This window comes from Podarcis erhardii (assembly GCF_964252035.2).
Source record: "Podarcis erhardii genome assembly, chromosome: 11".
Taxonomy (NCBI): domain Eukaryota; kingdom Metazoa; phylum Chordata; class Lepidosauria; order Squamata; family Lacertidae; genus Podarcis; species Podarcis erhardii.
The window spans coordinates 24,331,130-24,351,746 of record NC_138501.1 but is presented as its reverse complement, the minus strand read 5'-3'; the positions used below and the strand labels follow the sequence as shown (position 1 = coordinate 24,351,746).

General features: G+C 39.2%; 1 protein-coding gene across 7 annotated transcripts in view; it reads left to right on the top strand.

The window, feature by feature from the left end:
• LOC309352128 (uncharacterized protein) overlaps positions 1–20,617 on the top strand; it is a 48,153-nt gene that overhangs the window by 2,122 nt on the left and 25,414 nt on the right. For 3 of the 7 annotated variants that reach the window (XM_081880456.1, XM_081880458.1, XM_081880459.1), the window contains exons 2-6: positions 8,106–8,243; positions 11,508–11,557; positions 13,661–13,760; positions 15,056–15,144; positions 16,960–17,074. In XM_081880456.1, coding sequence (XP_081736582.1) covers positions 8,106–8,243; positions 11,508–11,557; positions 13,661–13,760; positions 15,056–15,144; positions 16,960–17,074 — 492 coding nt within the window. Of the gene's footprint in view, positions 1–4,043; positions 4,062–5,693; positions 5,820–8,105; positions 8,244–11,507; positions 11,558–13,660; positions 13,761–15,055; positions 15,145–16,959; positions 17,075–20,617 lie in introns of those variants that run through there. The other 4 variants (XM_081880454.1, XM_081880460.1, XM_081880455.1 and 1 more) reach the window with 3 other exon arrangements.

The window sequence follows — 20,617 nt, the reverse complement described above, 5'->3', positions numbered from 1 at the left end:
GAAAGTAGTTTGATCAATTCAGTGGTTTTGGGCACAGTGTAAATGCATTTTTTCTGGTGCTACAGAAGGTCAACTTAGAGCTGTTTTTTCTGGCTCAGCTGTCTGATACATTGAGCCAATTTTTTTTGTATTTTCTAGCATTGAAATGAAAACTACTTCTGCCTTGTTATTTAATAAAATCCTCAAAATAGGTTTGTGTGTTAAATATAACTTGCAGGTGTCGGGCAGTAACATGAATTGTGTACATAACCTTAATTCAGAAAAATATAACATTGAAACACGCTTTGGAAGCTATTTAAAAGATTGGCATGATTCCGATAACAGACAAGCTACACTTTACCACACTGTTTTCTGTTCTTGTAAAAACAAAAATGAAAATAAAACTGACAGTATCATAACGTGACTATACAAATCTATGCTGTGACCATATTTGAAATAATATGTACAATTCTGGTTACCACATCTCAATATTGTAGATATCAGGAAAGCAAAATGCTCAAGGAGATAGAGATATAATACAGTGGTACCTCGGTCTACGAACGATTTGGACAACAAACTTTGCAGAATTGGAAGTAGGTGTTCCAGTTAGCTAATTTTGCCCCGGAAGATGAACAGAAGCCGAACACCAGTGGCGGGAGACCTCAGTAGGGAAAGTGTTCTGCCTCGGTTTAAGAATGGACCTCCGGAACAGATTACGTTCATAAACCAAGGTATCATTGTAAAGTACTTTATACAGTGTAAGACAATCCTTGTTTTTCACTGGGGTTCTATTTCGGAGCCCTGTGTATGTCAACGGAGCATGTACGCCTGTTCCGCCCTGTTCCATTCCTTTTCATGACATCTTTATGATGTTTTGGGGCTACTTATGGGTTTGGTGTAGTTGCGCATCATTCAGACATGCCTAAATCAGGAGTTGCCTCTATAGTTAAACTATGGAGCTCACTTACGCAGGAGGCAGTAATGACCACAAACTTTGATGGCTGTAAAAGAGGCTTACACTAATTCATGGAGGACAAGCTACTAGCTACAATGGCTATGTTCTACCCCCACTGCCATTCTGCCTCTAAATACCAGTTGCTGGAAATTGTAAACGGGGCAGAATGCTGTTGTGTTCATGTCCAGCTTCCAGGCCTCACACAGGCATCTGGTTGGCCACTGTGTGAACAGGATGCTGGACAAGGTGAGCCATTGTTTTGATTCAGTAGACTCATTTTTTATGTTTATTGATTGGAGCATGGTGCTAATAACACCAAGGTTGCAAGTTGGATCCCCTAAGGGACAGCTGTGTATTTCTGCAGTGCAGGGGGCTGGACTAGATGATCCTCAGGACCTCTTCATCTCTACAGTTCTATGATTCTCCTGTGATTTGGATGGCTGAGAAGGCTGAGCTTAATGCACCACTGGTCTACACTAGAATGACAGTTCTTTGTTAACAAATTAGGTATCAGTTTTTACACGGGTTGGGCCAGGAACTACTTTCTGGTCTACCCATGAAATGCAGAGAAAAACACGTTCATATTTAAAATGCATAGTTAGTATTAAATGTATATGAGAATTAGTTCAGAGAAGACAAGATAGATTAATTGTTCCATAATCAGGCTTCTGTTGACTTACAGCTTTGCATATTCTTATAAACTCTTACTATTTAGTAAGTATAGCAAGTTGCTAGGCTCCAGTGGAACAGTAGCATTTTTTTCTGAGTTGAATGGATACAGATGCCAAGGACTGTAGCCTAGACTTATGTAAGCTGCAAAACTTGGCATGAACACCAAAGATGATTTATAACCTTGTTATTGAAAGTGGCATCCATAACTGATATAAATCAGTTTCTACTGGTTTAGAAATATTTAGTCAGCTTGATATTTAATCACACTAAAACTTGAGTGTTTTGACAATCTGGTTCTGTGAACCTAGGCAAATTTTATTCATAGTATAGTTATCTTTTCATTTAGCTTACTGAGAATAAGCATTTCAATCATTAGTGTACAGCTGTCAATAAAAATCTAAATATGCAAGGTAATGAATTTATTTTATTAAAGTACTGTAAACAGATATATCCACAGTTCAGCCAGTAAGGGCACATTTAAACATATTGGACTCAGGCCACTGAATAACATTTCTGTGTTGATGTCTCATGTGGCCTGCCAGAAGGCATTGAACCTGTGGCATAATCACTGTCAGAGGGCTGCTACCCTGCTTTGCCTCACATGAGACTTTAAAAAAGAAAATAAAAATCTAAGGTGCTGAGCAACTGCAGTCTCTGTGTGAGTGGCTTAAAACTCATTTCACAGGTGAAATGGTAATTAACTTTTGTGTAACTTCTCCAGTGCACAATATGCAGTATACCTTATTTGTACAGGAAATATATTGCATTATCAAAGTCAGATGGTTTGTCAACATGTCAGAAAACCTTTAGCCAACTAATGTGATACCAGATGGCAAAAATTGTAGTAGGAAAATTTCCTGATCCATGATCAAAAGTATGCTGATATAATTAATAGAATTCATGTCTAGAAAAAATACTGTAAACTGCCTCTCTCCCTTCTCTACTCTGGATTTATTCCATTAGTGATAGAAAGTATTGGATACCATTTGATATATTTTTGAAGAGGTGACTTGATTGCCAGTTTGCCAGTATTTATAATTTGGGCATGTGCTTTTGTCATTGATTGGAAATTATGGCAAATTAAGCTCTAATACCTCTTTGAACTGATGATAAGTGATAGAATCTTGAGGTCTTATGGGACAAATATATAAATGGTTATTAAATCTGTCAAACCAGTCTTCTGCTTCTGTGGAGAAATGGGTAAGATTCTTAGGTTACTACTACTGCTACTACTACTAATTCTAATTAATTTTTGTACCACACCCATCTGACTAGCCTACCCCAGCCACTCTGGGTGGCTTCCATCAAATTAGAAAACTGCAGTAAAACATAAGACATATTGAATGTTCTTTGTGTTTTTGTTGTTACACTTTTATCTTAAGCTGCTCAGAAATTTTATTATATTAAGAAGTATATTTAAAAATAAATAAATAATAAATACTGTAAAGTATTTTGGAATTCCCTGTTACAGTAAAAAGAAAGGAGTTGAGAAGGTTACACAATTTTCCCTTGCAAAATATTCCTCTAGAGGGCAGCACTTCACTCTTTAAGATTCTACTGAAGGATGAGAAAAGCATAACCTAAGAAATCCTGTCTGACCTCTGTATGCAGATAGAGAAAATATATTAAATGCAGTGTTAATGACAGAAAGATACGAAATGCTGTAATGCTATGCTGCTTTCAAAAAACAAAGCAAAACCTGGAATGAGAAGCTAGAATTTATTAGTGACCCCAGGTCTGAAAGTGTGTTGCTTCAAAAAATAGTTAGCTTATCCGTGTTCAGACACCATCATAAAGATGGTGCCCTCTAAGCCCCCTTCACTTAGTTACCCGGGATTGGGGCCATGCAGCTTGTCCTGGTCCTATTGCTGGGTGTGCCACTGGCTTCACCTGGATGTGAACATGACAGGGCAAGAAAGAGCACAGATTAAGCCTATGTGTGAGAAATCATGCAGATTATTCTTCATGTGATACAGTATATTATACACAAATTTCTGTATTCTTGTAACTTTTCCTTATGGTTTCAACAAAGCAAAAAGTGTGTATTGCATTATTTGACCCTCTGTGTTTTAAGGTCCTATAATAAAATAATTGCTGCTTAGCAGTAAGGGCTTTGCAATTAGGAACCACAGTTACTTGTGTATTGTCCAGAACAGCCTTTGCCAAGATGCTGCCCTCTAGATGTTTTGGAATATAACCCGCTTTAGCTACTGCCAGCTCCAGTTAAGGAGAATAATAATAATAAAAAAACCTGAGATAGGTATAATCACATTTCACAGCTGGACAGCAGGAGAGGGAAACTGCTGGTGTTGCCGCTGCAATTTTCTGTTACTACGTTGACCGCAGAGACAACATGTTCTCCTTTTCTTTATGCCGGCAGTGGTAGGCCTGGTTCTGAGGCTGCCTCTCTTTGACATCCAAAGTGAACTGGTTTTGGCTGCAATCACATGTCATGGTAAGTGAAGGTTGCTAGCTTACCATGAATACGCAGGTTGCTCTCCCTTCACTTCTCTCTGCTAGTGAGTGGGAGCATCAGACCATCATCCTTGGCTTACCTTTACATTTGAAACTGAGAGCATCATTTGTTTCACTCTGGCAAAACCACAATCTGAAGCCAATTAGAACACACCCTGAATGTTGGGCCATACTTAGCAGGTTTGGATAGTGTTGGCGTATGGTACCTCGTAGAGTTGGAAGGGATCCGAGAGTCATATAGTCCAACCCCTGCAATGCAGGAACCCTGCCCATAGCTGTCCCTGGGTGGGCTTGAATTACCAACCTTCTGATTAACATCTGGACGTGCTGACCCACTGCGCCACCAAAGGATATCTTTCTTTGAATTGTACTTATATAACACAAAGCATTGTGGCAGATAGAATGCTTTATTCCTTATTAAATGTTTTTCTTCCTTCCACACGTTGTTCAGCTCTTAATAATATGTGTGGAGATTCTTAAATGTTTTGATGTACAGTATTTGGCTAACGACATATTGGACAGTTAGAATCATGTTCAAGCTTCTACCTCTTGTTTAGTCACAATGTTAATAACCTGCCATTCAAACTGTTTCTCGTGCTACCCTTCTATTAAAGTCTTGCCTTTGCTAATGAGCTTTTTAGAAATGTTCTTTAAAAACTGAGTTTGTTATGATGTTCAGGGAAGTTGCCACATGCTTTCATATTATAAATACTGTTAAAAGGACAAAGGTTTCAGACAATATCTGTATTCTACAAATCTAGTTTTGTTTTAAATAAGTCTACCAAGTAATGTGGTCTATCAGATTTAGTCCCGAGTTCAGATGCAGAAGAGAAAAAACAAAGACCAGCACCCTTTCCTATAGCAGGCATTTTCCTGTTCATTGCCAAGTGTACGGTTCACTGTTCGGTCACTGATGTCTGTCATTTTAGCACATTTAAAGCAGTTCTCAGTGCCATTCTTGTTCACAGAAGCTTATTTGGGTGCTTCAGACATTGCCTAGCTCATTATTCCCTGTGGAAGGTTAAGGCCTTTTCTGTCAGACCGGAACTATTCACTAATTAGAGACCTTCGTTTGACACTGAATGTGTCATGCCTGCAAGCCTTCCTACTGGGATCAATGGCATTTGTGTTCACTACCATAAGTGTACAATAGATGCAGACCTCAGTGAAAAACTACCTACATAGCTTATGGAAATGAATATGCGCCCTTATAAAATGGAGGTATTCTCATAACGAGCGAAATAAAATAAAATGCAACAGTTGATCAAGATTCTTGCAGGGCATGTCACTAGGCAATCTGAATTATTTTCTGTATTCAAGTTTGTAATCTTCTGTTTTCCTGATCTCCTTTAAATTCTCCATGTCTTAGATCACTGTGCAAATGTCAGATTGGTTTGTGCTACTTGCTAAAGCGTGTCAGCATCTGAACAATACTGACTGCTTTGTCCTTTCTTTACAAGGATAATAACTGTTCCTCAGACTCCAGTTCTCAAAATTCAAATTAAGCCTCCTTAAGCTGGTTAACTTGCTAGTGAAGATTTGAGTCTTTCCTGATTATTTTGCCCTGAGAAGTAAACACTTTCATCCCTCTCTTTAACTTCCCTGTAACTAGGAAGAGCCAGGAGCTTCAGACTCTGTAGCTGCCTGTATAAGGAGATGCACTGTTCTCTCAGAGACTGAAACAGCTGGTACCAACTTTGAAGACCAGCAGCTGGAACAGTCATACAAGCAGCTTAAGGTCTCAGATGCTTTATTCTGAGCTCTCCCCTGCTCTCCCCATGAGCCTTTATAAATTGCTACTGCTTTTTAATAGAAATTTATTATTGTATTGTTATGTATCAGTTTTCATTTATTGTTTTTTGTCTTGAAGACCAATTGTCATTCAGAAAGGTGGGATATGAATATTGTAAATAACATTGGTTTATTTGTTGAATTAACTTGTTTTTATCCTGTATTTTATTCTGTGAACCGTCTTGAGATCTTATGGTGAAGGGCGGTATAGAAATCTAATAAACAAGCAAACAAACACATAATAAATGAAATAAATAAATAAATTTATATCCAACAAGGAGCTCAGGGTGGCAAACAACAAGCAATAATAAAAGCTTCTTAAAAACAATACCAGTACAGATGGAGACTGAGAAAGCTCTCAACTTAAAAGTTGTGTTGGAAGAAAAAGGGCTTTAGTAGGCACCAATAAGATAACCAATAACACTTGTCTAGTATTTTGACCAAACTGCGGGAGGCAGTGGAAGACAGGAGTGCCTGGTGTGCTCTGGTCCATGGGGTCACGAAGAGTCGGACACGACTAAACGACTAAACAACAGTATTTAAGGGGAGGAGATTCCAACACATAGATGCTAAAGGCCTGATTCCTATATTGTGTGGAACATGAGGCTGTTACCTGCAGAGTGCAGTGATTGAATGGGTATATAGGGGTGAAACAGTCTTTGAGGTGTCCTGGTCCGAAGCTATATAGGCCTTTATACACCAAGACCAGCATCTTGAACCTAGCCATGTAGATAATAGGTAAATGACTTTAGAGAAATGCTCTACAGCAAGTCCAGAGAGATGTGCCATAGCCCCAGTGCTCCGTGCTCTAGTCTCGTCCAGACTAGACTACTGTAATGCACTGTATGTGGGGCTACCTTTAAAGCTAGGTTGGAAACTTCAGCTGGTCCAGAGTACATCTTCCAGAGCCCTGTTGTATCGGCTCCAATGGTCTCTGGTTCGTATCTACAGCCAGTTTAGAGTAACATTTAAGGTCCTAAACATTGGGTTCAAGTTGTTTCTTGGACTTCCTGCATGTGTACCATCCTGTTTGCATGCTGAGATCTGCACTGGGACCCCCTCCTGGTATGTCCATCCCCTAGGCCAGTGAGGCTGGTGGCCACAAGGAAGAGGGCCTTTTCCGAGGTGGCCCCATGGCTTAAGAACTTCCTTGTATCAGACCTGCAACTAGCTTTCATTTTTCAGGGATTCTGGAAAGCTTAAAGACCTGTACTGTATTTTCCAACAGGCCTTCAATGAATCATGGTTAATTGTTTGTAATCTTTTTCTGTTTGTAGGTAATAATAATTGATTGTGGCTATTTTCTAATTATGTTTTATTGGCTTTTCTGATTTCCTGAGGTAATTGGGTGCTTTCTTTTTATCTTTTGCTGTGTCACTTTTTCCTTCATGTTGTTTATTACAATTTTAAACCATTTTGGAAGGGCATTCTTCAGAAAAGCATCCTAGGAATACCTTAAAATAAATAAATAGCAATTATACATCTTCTGATTGAGCCTTCTATGTTTTTGAGGAATCCAATTTCAAAACCACTACTTTAGGGACATAAAAGGAGAATTAAATGATACTTTGTTAATCTGTAATAGATGAATGCACATCCATAGGCTTTCTCACTCCTTTTTTGTGATCTTGTTAGAAGAGATTATTCTCATTATTTTCAGTTTTCCTATCACCGTGGATGTGGCTACGGCTTGTCTGCTTAGTAAATTGTAGAATGATGTTAACAAAAGAACTTAGTGCAAGGATGGGATGAGCATAATATTCTTCATATTGAAGACACCGTAATACGTTTATGCTGGTGGGGCTCATTAGTAAAGTTATTTAGCACAATGGTTAATCCAGCCCTGCTCACTGTAGTTGGTAATCCTTCATCGCTGCAGCACAGAGCTAAGTATGGCTCAGTCATTGTGTCAGATAAAAGTTTATCAGGATTCTTTCACTGATCTAAGCAGAAGATTATTACATACAAACAGAATAACTAGCCTGCATTTTAAAACTGATATGATGTGTGCATATTAAGGTTTACTGTACAATTTTTTCAAGAATTGTAGCAAAAAAGAAATGGAGACACAAGTCATTTTAAAGAAAACCCTTATTAATTTCAGCAGTACAATTGCTTGAAAGTGCTCCCTACAGTTTTGTCTAATGTTGCCTACTTTTGTTGATGTCTGTGTTTGTGAAGTCCAGTTGTTGTTTTTTTAAACCATTAAAATGTGGCTGTGTTTATTTTAAAGGTTGGAAGGCCCATGCCCAAGCTCCCTGCAGGCAGCCTCACGTCTCAGGGTTCAGCATGTCAAGATAATTCACGGTTGAGAGGGGATAAACAGAACAATGAACTTCACACTCCTTTTATGAACAGGAGTGAGCAAAAGGTAAAAAAGAAAAAAGGTTAGATCCTACTGAGGAGTACTCAGATTAGACCCATTGAAATGAATGGTTACTTAAATCTATTTATTTCAACAGGTCTGCTTTGAGGATTAGATGTCACCCATAATATTATGGGATTGCAGAGATATTTCATGTGCATGGAAGGAGATCCAAGTGCAGATGTTATAAATTATTAGGATTAGGGCAACACTTAATTCTTTTCCAAGTCTTCTCCCTGCAATAACTTAATACATGAATTGTTCTCTGAGAAACCAGATTTGTATCTGCTTTATTTGGAATTATCATTGACATTAAAGTAACATTGAGGTCTTCAACAAATCTTTTTAGATGGTGCTTTATGGTGTTATTTTTTATTTCACCATATATGCCATATTTCTCCAGTTTGTGGCTCACCCTTCATCTTGCATTTCCTTCTATTGGGTGAAATCCAATGGTATCAGTAGTGTACAAGCAGAATGGATTTCTGTACTGTAATGGGAATTCCCTTCTTCCTGTGTTCTTCCTCTGGAACAGATTTGTATGGGCACAGGGAGGAGACAGCAATTTTTGTTGCATGAGGGGAAGTTGGAATACATGACATTGAACTTTGATGATTAAGTTTAAACTTCTTTTATATAAATCTTTCCCTTTGGGATGAAATAAGGGTCTTTATAAACTGTTAACACGTTCTTGTGATTATAGTTATATAGGATGCAATCATGATTACATTCATATAGCTTTGAAATCTTAGTTTACAATACTAGTTGAAATAATTTTTTGGGTGTAAAATGTTTCTATTTATAACACTAGGAATATTATTGACATTTTGGAACTTTTGCAAACAGACATAAATACAAAAGCAGTGTTAATTTTTATAGATGCGGAGAAGGCCTTTGATAATATTTCTTGGAAATTCATGAAGGGAAATTTGAAAGAAATGGGAGTGGGACGGGGGTTTGAGAATGGGATTGATGCAATATATTCAGAACAAAAGGCCAAACTGATAGTTAACAATGTGGTTACAGAAGAGTTCAAAATTGAAAAAGGAACACGACAAGGCTGCCCGATTTCCCCTTTGTTATTTATCTCGGTTCTGGAGGTGCTCTTGAATATGATTAGAGGGGACCGGTTGGTGGAAGGGATTCAGGTCGGAGCGAAACAATACAAACTTAAAGCTTTTGCAGATGACCTAGTTTTGACCCTGCAGGAGCCAGAATCTAGTACGAAAAGAGTATTACAATTGATACAGGACTTTGGTCGGGTGGCGGGATTTAAATTAAACAAACAGAAAACCAAAGTGTTGGGAAAAAACTTGACAGACATAGAGTCAGAACGGTTTCAGAGAGAAACAGAATTAACTATGGTTAAAAAGGTAAAGTACCTAGGGGTAAACATAACAGCAAAAAACCTGAGTCTATTCAAGGATAACTATGAAAAATGTTGGTCTGAAATTAAGAGAGACTTGGATAGTTGGACAAAATTGAAGCTTTCTTTGTTAGGCCGAATTGCTGCTATTAAGATGAATGTATTGCCAAAAATGCTGTTTTTGTTTCAAACATTACAGATTGTGGACAAAACGGAGTGCTTCCGGAAGTGGCAGAAAGATATATCTAAATTTGTCGGGCAGGGCAAAAAGCCCAGAATTAAGTTTAAGATATTAACAGATGCGAAAGAAAGAGGGGGCTTTGCCCTGCCAGACTTAAAGTTGTATTATGAAGCCGCAGCTTTTTGCTGGCTAAAAGACTGGCTACTTCTCGAAGACACTGACGTGTTGGATCTGGAAGGTTTTAACAATGTTTTTGGTTGGCATGCATATTTATGGTATGACAAAGTTAAGATCAATAAGGCCTTTAAGAACCATATTGTCAGGAAAGCAGTGTTTAATGTCTGGACAAAATATAAAGACTTATTGGAAAATAAAACTCCAAGGTGGCTTTCACCTCTGGAAGCTAAGGCCCGAAAAAGACCCAATATGGAGGCCAAATGGCCAAAATATTGGGAAATATTAGAAAAAGATGGAGACAATTGGAAATTGCAGAGTTTGGAGAAAATGAAGGATAAGGTGCGAGACTGGTTACATTATGCTCAGATTAAAGAAGTTTTTAAAAATGACAAAAAGTTAGGGTTCCAGGTGGAGAAATCGAAGTTAGAAACAGAATTGTTAGAACCAAAGACCAAGGTATTATCTAGAATGTATAACTTGCTGCTAAAGTGGAATACACAAGACGAAATGGTTAAATCGGCTATGATAAAATGGGCACAGGACATTGGGCATAACATTATGTTTGAGGACTGGGAAAGGTTGTGGACCACTGGGCTGAACTTCACCGCATGTAATGCTCTGAAGGAAAATGTTATGAAAATGATATATAGATGGTACATGACCCCAGTTAAACTTGCCAAAATATACCATTCGTCTGATAATAAATGTTGGAAATGTAAAGAAAATGAAGGAACATTCTTTCACCTCTGGTGGACATGCCCTAAGGTGAAGGTCTTCTGGGAAATGATATATAATGAGCTGAAAAAGGTATTTAAGTATACCTTCACAAAGAAACCAGAGGCCTTTCTTCTGGGCATTGTCGGCCAGAAGGTGTTAAAGAAGGATTGAACATTTTTCATGTATGCAACAACGGCAGCAAGGATTCTCATCGCAAAAAACTGGAAAACTCAAGATCTACCCACACTGGAAGAGTGGCAGATGCAGCTGATGGACTATATGCAACTGGCCGAGATGACCGGCAGAATCCGTGATCTGGGAGAAGAGAAGTTGGAGGAAGACTGGGAGAAATTCAAGACGTATCTACAAAAACATTGTAATTTGGTTGAATGTTAAGAAGGATGCTAGATTATAAAAAACTGGTCACCACTAAACTAGATTTAAATTTGATGATAAGTGAGACTAAAGAAAATATAAAATTTTTTGGAAGAAGCGCTAGATTATATGTGTGAGTGGACATGAGATTGTAAACAAGTTGATAATTTGTTTGAAAAAAAATTTTTTTTTTTAACGATGTAAATGGGAGCGGGAGACGTGAGGGAGCCCAAAGAAGTGATGAAACTGTTGTGAAAGAAGTAAGATTGTTTATTATGTGTGTATTTATACTTAAAAACCTTAATAAATATTTATAATAAAAAAAATAAAATGTTTCTATTTATACATGACAAATGTTTATATATAAATGAATATAAACTACTGTTTGTGTAACTTAAAAATACTATTCACAAGTTCTAATAGTATATTTAACTATAGTATTTTTTTTTATTAGAAACTGCAAGAGGAAAATCTAAGATTAAAGTATGAATTAGAAGATTTAAGGTACTGAAAGAAATTTATAACAAAGCCCTGGATTTATGAAAACAGCTTTTGTTTTATCTGTGAGGTCATGTATTGAAAGCTAAGGATGACAAAATTATAGCAGAGGATACTGAGAAATTTATAATAATAATAATAATAAATTTTATTTATATCCCGCCCTCCCCAGCCGAAGCCGGGCTCAGGGCGGCTAACAACACTAAAACAATACAACATTATAAAACATTATAAAAATGAGTTAAAAACAAAATTAATGGCAACCATAAGCTAAAGTCTTGAAAAGATTGCCAAAGGAGGGAGTCAGGCTGCGCCCTAACAAAAGGCCAGGTGGAACAGCTCTGTCTTGCAGGCCCTGCGGAAAGATGTCAAGTCCTGCAGGGCCCTTGTCTCTTGTGACAGAGCGTTCCACCAGGTTGGAGCCGCAGCCGAAAAAGCCCTGGCTCTGGTTGAGGCCAGCCTAACCTCTCTGTGGCTTGGGACCTTCAAGGTGTTTTTATTTGAAGACCGTAAGTTCCTCTGTGGGGCATACCAGGAGAGGCGGTCCCGTAGGTACGAGGGCCCTAGGCCGTATAGGGCTTTGAAGGTTAAAACCAGCACCTTAAACCTGATCCTGTACTCCACCGGGAGCCAGTGCAGCTTGTATAGCACCGGATGAATGTGATCTCTAAGCGAAGACCCCGTAAGGAGTCTCGCTGCGGCATTCTGCACCCGTTGGAGTTTCTGGGTCAGTCTCAAGGGCAGCCCCACGTAGAGCGAGTTACAATAATCCAGTCTGGAGGTGACCGTCGCGTGGATCACAGTGGCTAGGTCAGGGCGAGAGAGGTAAGGAGCCAACTGCTTAGCTTGGCGGAGATGAAAAAATGCCGCCTTTGTTATAGCTGCAATCTGCGCCTCCATAGAGAGGGAGGTATCGAAGATTACACCCAAACTCTTAACGGATGGTGCTGGCACTAATTGCACCCCCGCAAGAGATGGGAGTTGCCCCCTCAGTCCCAAGTCGTCCCGTCCCAGCCAGAGGACCTCTGTCTTCGAAGGATTTAACTTCAACCGGCTCCCACGAAACCATCCAGCCACAGCCTCCAAGCATCTGATCAGTGTGTCTGGGGCCGAGTCCGGGTGGCCGTCCATCAACAGATAGAGTTGGGTGTCATCAGCATACTGATGGCAGCCCAGCCCAAAACTCCGGACAAGCTGGGCGAGGGGGCGCATAAAGATGTTAAAAAGCATCGGGGAGAGTATTGCACCCTGGGGCACACCACACACCAAGGAGTGGCGGGATGACAATTCCCCCCCAAGCGCCACCCTCTGTCCCCGACCAGAGAGAAACGAGCGCAGCCATTGAAGGACTGTGCCCTGGATCCCCACGTCGGCAAGGCGGTGGTCTAGGAGTTCGTGATCGACCATGTCGAAGGCTGCTGACAGGTCTAGAAGAATCAGCAGCCCCGACCCGCCTCGATCCAGCTGCCTGCGGAGATCATCTGTTAGGGCGACCAGAGCCGTCTCGGTCCCATGACCAGCGCGGAAGCCGGACTGGAATGGATCCAGAGCTGATGTTTCATCCAGAAACCTACCAAGCTGTTCAGCAACCGCTCTCTCAATCACCTTACCCAGGAATGGAAGATTCGAAACCGGGCGGTAATTGGATAGATCTAAAGGATCTAATGATGTTTATAGAAGGAAAATTAGTTATTCAGTTCTTGTGTGAGCCCATAATGTTAGAAATCGGTTTGAATCTCCCTGATCTATGATTTATATAGCTGCTCATTTCTTTGCCAGCATGTATTTGAGGACAAAAGTAGTTAGTATTTGTGTATTCAGAGTTGCTTCCCGCATGGAGGTGGTGAGAAATGAACGGATACTTCAGAAACATTTAAGGCTTTTCAAGGCAATAAGTTATTTGTAGTACAATAAAACAGATAGGAGGCAATTTTCAGAAAAATAACAGGGTTTTGGAATAATTGGCTAAAAGCAGGAGACAAAAAGAAATCTCTTTTCTGAGTTTAACATCATTTCCAGTTGTTCCAATAAATTGTACTTATTAAATATCAATGTAGCATTATGCGTTTGTTTGACGTTCTTTATAAGGAAATACATTTTATTTCTTAGAAGCCAATATGAGCAGCTCATAAAGGAAGGGAAGAATGAATGTTTTGAGGAAAGACGTGTTAGTTTTCTGAAGGCTCAAGTACTACAGCTGGAAAGGCAGGTAAAGTGGTATACAAAATTCACCTCGGTACTTTTTGAAAGTTAGCAGCATATATATGAGACTGTGAAAAGGGTTTTCCCTCCCTTCAAAAACATGTGTTCAGGTTTCCTGGAGCTGTGTGTATGTGTGTGTGGGGGGGTCACTTCATGTTCTTTTTCCTAACCTACCAACATATGTTGATAATTTGATTGAGGGCTTGGTTGGTAGTGGGATGAGAGAGGGAGTAGTTGAGAGTTTCTTAACTTTTTGTAAAATAAAAAGGTAAAGGGACCCCTGACCATTAGGTCCAGTCGTGACCAACTCTGGGGTTGCGGCACTCATCTCGCTTTATTGGCCGAGGGAGCTGGTGTACAGCTTCCGGGTCATGTGGCCAGCATGACCAAGCCGCTTCTGGCGAAGCAGAGCAGCTCACGGAAACGCCGTTCACCTTCCCGCTGGAGCGGTACCTATTTATCTACTTGCACTTTGAAGTGTTTTCGAACTGCTAGGTTGGCAGGATTTTTGTAAAATACACCTTGTTAAAATGTATATTAGAAAGTATGTGTAAAGCTCTAATTGATGGAAGTGCACATTTTAAAGGGGCATTTGGGTCAAATGCGTGAACTTAAAAGGTTTGCATGCAGTGCGGGTGTGAGATTAAAAGGAGGGTATGTAAACAGGACCCACCACTAAGGAAGTTCAAGTGGAGTTGCATAGGAATTGATTAAAGAAGGCAGAGATGAATGTGCCTGCATAACAATTCTGTTCCAACATTGACAATTGTAGGGGAAAATCCCCCGTAATTGAGGATACCCATCTTTGGGTCCTTGTCCCAAAGATGGTTTCCCTCTGCTAGGGGTGTGCTATAATCTGGGCGATTATCGTTTTGCATGGAACATTTCATTAGTTTACTTGATTAGTTTCTACTGAAGTCAGACCCAGTCATTATGGAGATTTCAGCCTGAAATAGATACCGGGGTGCATACATAGAAGGTTCAGTATGTAGAATTGGGCAAAGTAGACCAGAAGGTTATATGAAGCATTGAACACAAAAAGTCGAACCCAAAGAAACAAAGTGAAAGACACATAAATCACCAAGGGCAAAAACAGAGATAGCACAGGCACACAGTTGCAGATATTCCTCCACTCTCCCATTGTACGGTCAACACACACCTTCCATTTAAATATCATTTTTCTTTTGCCAAATGTCACCATAGTGTGTAACTTCAATTTTTTTTTAAAGTAAGATTTTAACAAAGAAGAAAGAGAAACTGAGGTGATTTTAGGAATAATTTTGTATATGACTTCTTCCACAGGTGCTGCTGCTTACAGAAGGATTAAGTTCTCGAGCTGCTCTTATGTTGCAGTCAAACAATTCTTTAGAAGCGCTAACTGACAAGCTTAGGTAAGCAGTAGAGAGACATTTGATATTGTGAATGAAATTGATCCAGAAGGAGATAACCTGAATAAAATGGTGACCAGCATCTGTGTTGTGTTGAGGATTAGAGGATTATGGGGTCCTGTATATATATATATATATATATATATATATATATATATATATATATATAAAGTAAACTTACATAACATTCTTGAAAGCTACCAAAAATACTCAGAGAAATTGTATCTCTTACGGCACAGATCCTTAAACATGTGTCAAAAGTGACCCACACAATTGAGGTACGTGGTCACCATTCCTTCAGTGTTTTGATGACAATTGAGTGCTTATCCTGCCCTCCTGCCCCAGTTTCCCTTTTCCCTTTCTTCATATTTACCCCCTTTGCTATAAGTCTGGGAATGAATGGGGCTTACTGAGGGAAAAGTGGGGTTGGAAGGTCCAGTCCACTAAGTGGTCAGCATGCAAAAGAAGGAGTAGGGGGTGGTGATGAATGGAGAAAACAATGATCTATGAATAAGAACTTAAATGTGGGTTGTCAGGTTTCATTACTGCAAATCCTAAAATGATATGTAGTAAAAACCTTTTGTAATAAATGGGACAATTTATTCAGATTTGCTAGTTCTTTGGATGGCTGAGAGGCTTGCCATTTAAGCACAACTCACGCATTTGATTTCTGTGAGCATTATCTGACAAAGGTGTGAGTGAAAGGAGAACAATGCACACAATGGGAATTATTTGAAGCTTCTACTCTATTTTTTATATTTTTGAATATAGTCTGAGAGTAAACCTTTGGCCGCAGGAAATTCCAGATCCTGAGCCCACTTGCTGAGAAGGCTCTGTCTTGTGCCCTCATTCACCTACGTTTTAAGGGAAAGGGGGTGCAGAGAAGGGCTTCGATGGACGTGAGCAGGCAGGTTCATATTGGCGAAGGTGGTCCTTAAGTTACCAAGATCCCTAGCTTTTTAGGGCTGTTTCATTACGCTGCATTTAAAAATTAATTGGAGAGGGGAGAGAAAAGAAGAAAATGAGTTTCAGGTGTGTTGCAGGGTGTTGTGTTTAAAAATAAATAACTGGTGAATAATTTTCTTAGTGTATTTCATGTTTCCAAAACTTGTTTTGCTGCAGTTACAAAAAAAGAAACATTAATAATAACAGCAACAAAAACATCATTCTGAAATGCAGGAAGCGAGGATTGGGATGCCAAGGACTGTATTTTCTTGGTGCACTGTAGTTTTTAAAATCTCCTGTTGCTCCCTTAAAAGCTGCACTTGAGGTTTAGGGGGTGGGAATCCTCCAGATTAATTTACTACGCAGTAAATTATTGCATTTCTTGTGTTGGTATTTGTGTGTGTGTGTGTGAGGTGGGGGGAATGTAGTCCATTGGTGGTGGTAAATTGCTGCCTCTCCTAGTTGTGTGTAGAAGTGTACTGCCCACATCTCTTTGCATCTTGGCCCAGGGAACTATTCTTCAAGATACCGGAGTATTTTTCTTTCCGATTAGTATAGGTATGCTAGCATATAGTGGTAAAATATGCCTGGCACTAAAGGAAAATACATTTCTTAACTATTGCAAAGGCTCAAGGAGATAACTTTTTAAATGGTATTGAGGTATGTTTTGAAAGCATGCTTTCATAATTGGTATTCAAGTTAACTTAAAACACTGGCTATATAAATGTGCTCTTTGAATTCTTTGTTAGTGCCTATTTCACTTGCAAAATAAGCACTATTATAAAAAGCATGCAAATAATGAAAACAATTCGTGTTTTTCTTTACGGTATTAAAAAGTAAAAAATGTAACTATATGCATTGTACTTTACATAGTTTTTTTCTCAGTGCTGAAGGAACTGCAACTGAAGTAACTATTCCACGTCCAGAACTTCTTCAAGTAATCGAGATATGTGAAGCAATGAGACTAAAACTTCAAAGAAACCAGCAGGTGAGTTATGACAACATCAGGTTTATATTTGTATATTGTTAATGATTTTTTAAATGTGTGATTTCCTATCTTTCCCTCATCCAGCTGGAATTCCCCTACCTCTCTTCCTCCCTGAAGCTCCCTGTTGTTCTGGAGGGTTGCCTGAGCCTCTGGAACAGATGAAGGGTGGTATAGTACTACTACTACTACTACTAATAATAATAATTAATAAAGAGTGAGCTGTAAAAACACTCTTCTGCTCATGCTCTCCAATAACTGGTATTCAAAGGCAGGCTGCCTCGTAACAGTGGAGGGAGGACATAGCCAATGTGGTTAGCAGCCACTGACAGCCTTACCCTCCGTAAATTTGTCTTTTCCCATTTCAAGCTGCTTAAAAGGTTTTTATATTCTTTTACATTAAGCAGTCTATAAATAAATATTCTGTTTCCTTTACCTTGCCTTTTTTGCCAAACTAAAACAGCCGAATGCTGAAATTTTTCCTCTAGTTGCTTGATCATTTCAGTCGCCCTTTACTGCATTTCTGAGCATGTAGTCCATAATCCAGCACACCTAGACATAGGGGATTATCTTGCCTAGTGTCCTTGCAAGCATGGAAATACAAAAAGAAATCTATTCATTTTGTAGTGTCCTCTTTGTGGGCTTCCCATAGGCATCTGTTTGGACATTGTGCCCAGACTACCAGACTATGGTTTGATCCAGAGGGCTGAAAATTAGTTTGCAAATAAATATTTTTTGTTGGGTGGACTGGGATCAATCACTATCTCATCCTAGGCTACTATGGTTGTTTTGAGGATGAAATTGGATAGCTCCCATATACACAGCTCCAAGAAACACCTTTGGGGTGGAACCTGTGGCTCTTTAGGAATTGTTGGATTACAACTCCCATCATCTCCAGCCAGCATGGCCTATGGTCAGGGATGATTGGGGCTGTAGCCAATAAGATTTGGAGAGTCAAAAATTCCCAGCCCCTGTCTTAAAGGAAAGGATAGAAATGTGGTAAAGGAAAGAAAAATATATTAAGAATACAGAAGGAAAAAAACAGGAAATATTTTTAATATAAATCTTAATTAGTTAGCCTTATGAAATGGTTTTGGAGAGAGCCCATTTTAGTTCCTTGCTTACATTGTGCTTTTTCCTGTTAAAAGTTTTATGGTTTATCATAGTACAACACATAAACTTTAGCGTTTCTAGCCTGACAAATTTTCATTTCTCTGCTGTCAATCAAGCAGGAACAACTGTTGTTGTTTTTTAAAAAGAAAATCTAGATTTCTTTCAGGAAACCCAGCTCAGTTTACTCTTGTCCTATACTGGAAATCACTTTTTCATAGTCTGTGTCAAAGTAATTGAATTCTTCAAGAAGCAGCAGGAAATGCCTGGTGGTTCTTGTGTAGGTTAATTTGGTGTAATATCACTTCTCGGTGTATTAGAATCTCTCATATCTCAAATGCACCCCAAAAACTCAATTAGAAAAAGAGAATGGAGACTGTAGATGTTAGTGAGCCTATAGGAAAGGGTGAGAACTGAAATAAATTAAATTCTATAAAATCATTTTACAGAAGCCAGTCTTTCTTCAGAAGTGTGGGATGGAAAATGATTAAGGTGATACACATTTTTAGCCTATGTATAATAGAGAGATACAGAGAACTCCAGACTAATTATCTGTAGGCTAGGATAACTGTGCTTTGAATGTTAAATTTAGGTTTTTTTTTAAAAAAATGTAGCTATACATAAAAGAAGAGGCTAGATTATGGACTAATTTGTATATAATTGTTCTTGTGATGTACATATACGTAGTTCCATGTGCTGAGAATCTGAGAGCATCTTTATCTTGGTTATTAGACAGTTATTCAAACCCGAGCTCAGAGGAACGTCTGGTACAGATGTAACAGAATGTCAGCAACACAGGACGGGGGGGGGGGGGGACGGGGACTGGTGCACAGAATGCAGTATATTAGGAGTGAAAGCCTGTGGCTGGGTAGGTCTGAACAAGCAGAGAGCTTCTGAAGACTTCTTTCCTCTCCTCTCTTGACCCAAGTGGTCCATGGAAAGAGGTGCAGTGCCAGTGGCATAGCCACACTTGCAACCTGAGGTGGGCAGTCTTGAAGGCAGCAACTGGAACCTCATTTGGGTTCCAAAGAGCTATGGTACTAGCTCGCAGGAGGGTTTGAAACTAGTTCCTATGAAGAATTAAGCAGGCAGTTTGTTCCTGTATTGTGGGCAGGTGTCTGGGTGGGGTGCTGTTTAAAGAATAAAAGTAAAAAATCAGTTGGATAAACCCAAACTCCTGGGCTGGCTGAAAGTACATCTTTGGGTTTCACCTTCATCTCCCAGCCTTTCTGCAGTTTTCCCCAACCCTCATAACTGGCGCTTGGCAATATCCTTGCTTTTCTGGGGTACAGAAATCCTCTTGATTTTTGTTGCAGTGAGCTCTGGTTATCTTGCTTGTCACCCACAGTTGAACCTCTCTGAGACCTGTTCATCCATATTGTATTTTTCTCCTTTATAGCAGCATTTTTTACTGCTACTTCGCCTGAACTTTTAAATAGGGTATAAGCATTTTCTACATGCTGTTTTTAGTCACAGAAATGTACAGGCATTTTCATTACTGAAGTTCTTATTTTTCATAAAATCAAAGAAATAAAAAGTCAGCACGGACATCAGTGGACCTAGTGGGAAAATGACAGTAGTAAAGATGATTAGCAGGTTGCAAATTATCCTAATAAGTTTGAAAGTAAATACCACTTTATTAAATGAGTCTACAAAGAAAAAGTACTACAAAAACACAGCACGCCCTATTTCCTATCACATAATAGGGCTGATATCCAACATTAGCCACGCTTAGAGTAAACCCATTGATACCAATGGACTTATGATGTTAGTCTATTTATTTCAGTGGATCTACAGAGAATATGACTCAGTTGGAAATATTAAGTTTGGAAATACTCAAACCTACAATGGTGTGTTTGGGTGGGGGAAATTTTAAATAAAAATAATAATGAAGTGATCAAAATTGTTAGTTACAAAAAGTACACTTTGCCATGAATTTAGGAAGTTGATCCAACCATCTTTTAAATCCTATTTTATTTTCTACAATAATAGTATATCAGATATATTATTTTGTCTTTCTTTCTCCCTTTCAAGCAGCATGGCTGTTGCCATGGTTACAGCTCTGACTTGACAACGTGGTTGTCTTCAAGGTTTGAGTTTCACTTGCCCTGATGCATACTGGCTAGCATAATGACTGTCATGCAGTCACATAACAACTAATTCCAGATCCGCAGGCAGAAGCAAAATAAAACACAATAGAAGCATATGTTCCACTTACATTGGCCAGGTAAACACAGCTTGAGAAACCAATGCTCCGTATGCCTACCCACAGCAGCAACAGTCCCCACCCCGCTAGGAATAAGCACTTGGGCAGTGGAAGTTGGTGATTTTTATATTTAAGAAGCAATCCAACAGCTTTGGACTTGTTCAGGAACTTCTAACTATAAAGGGCCAGACCAGATGACACCTATTCCTGTATCTATTCCATGCCCTCAT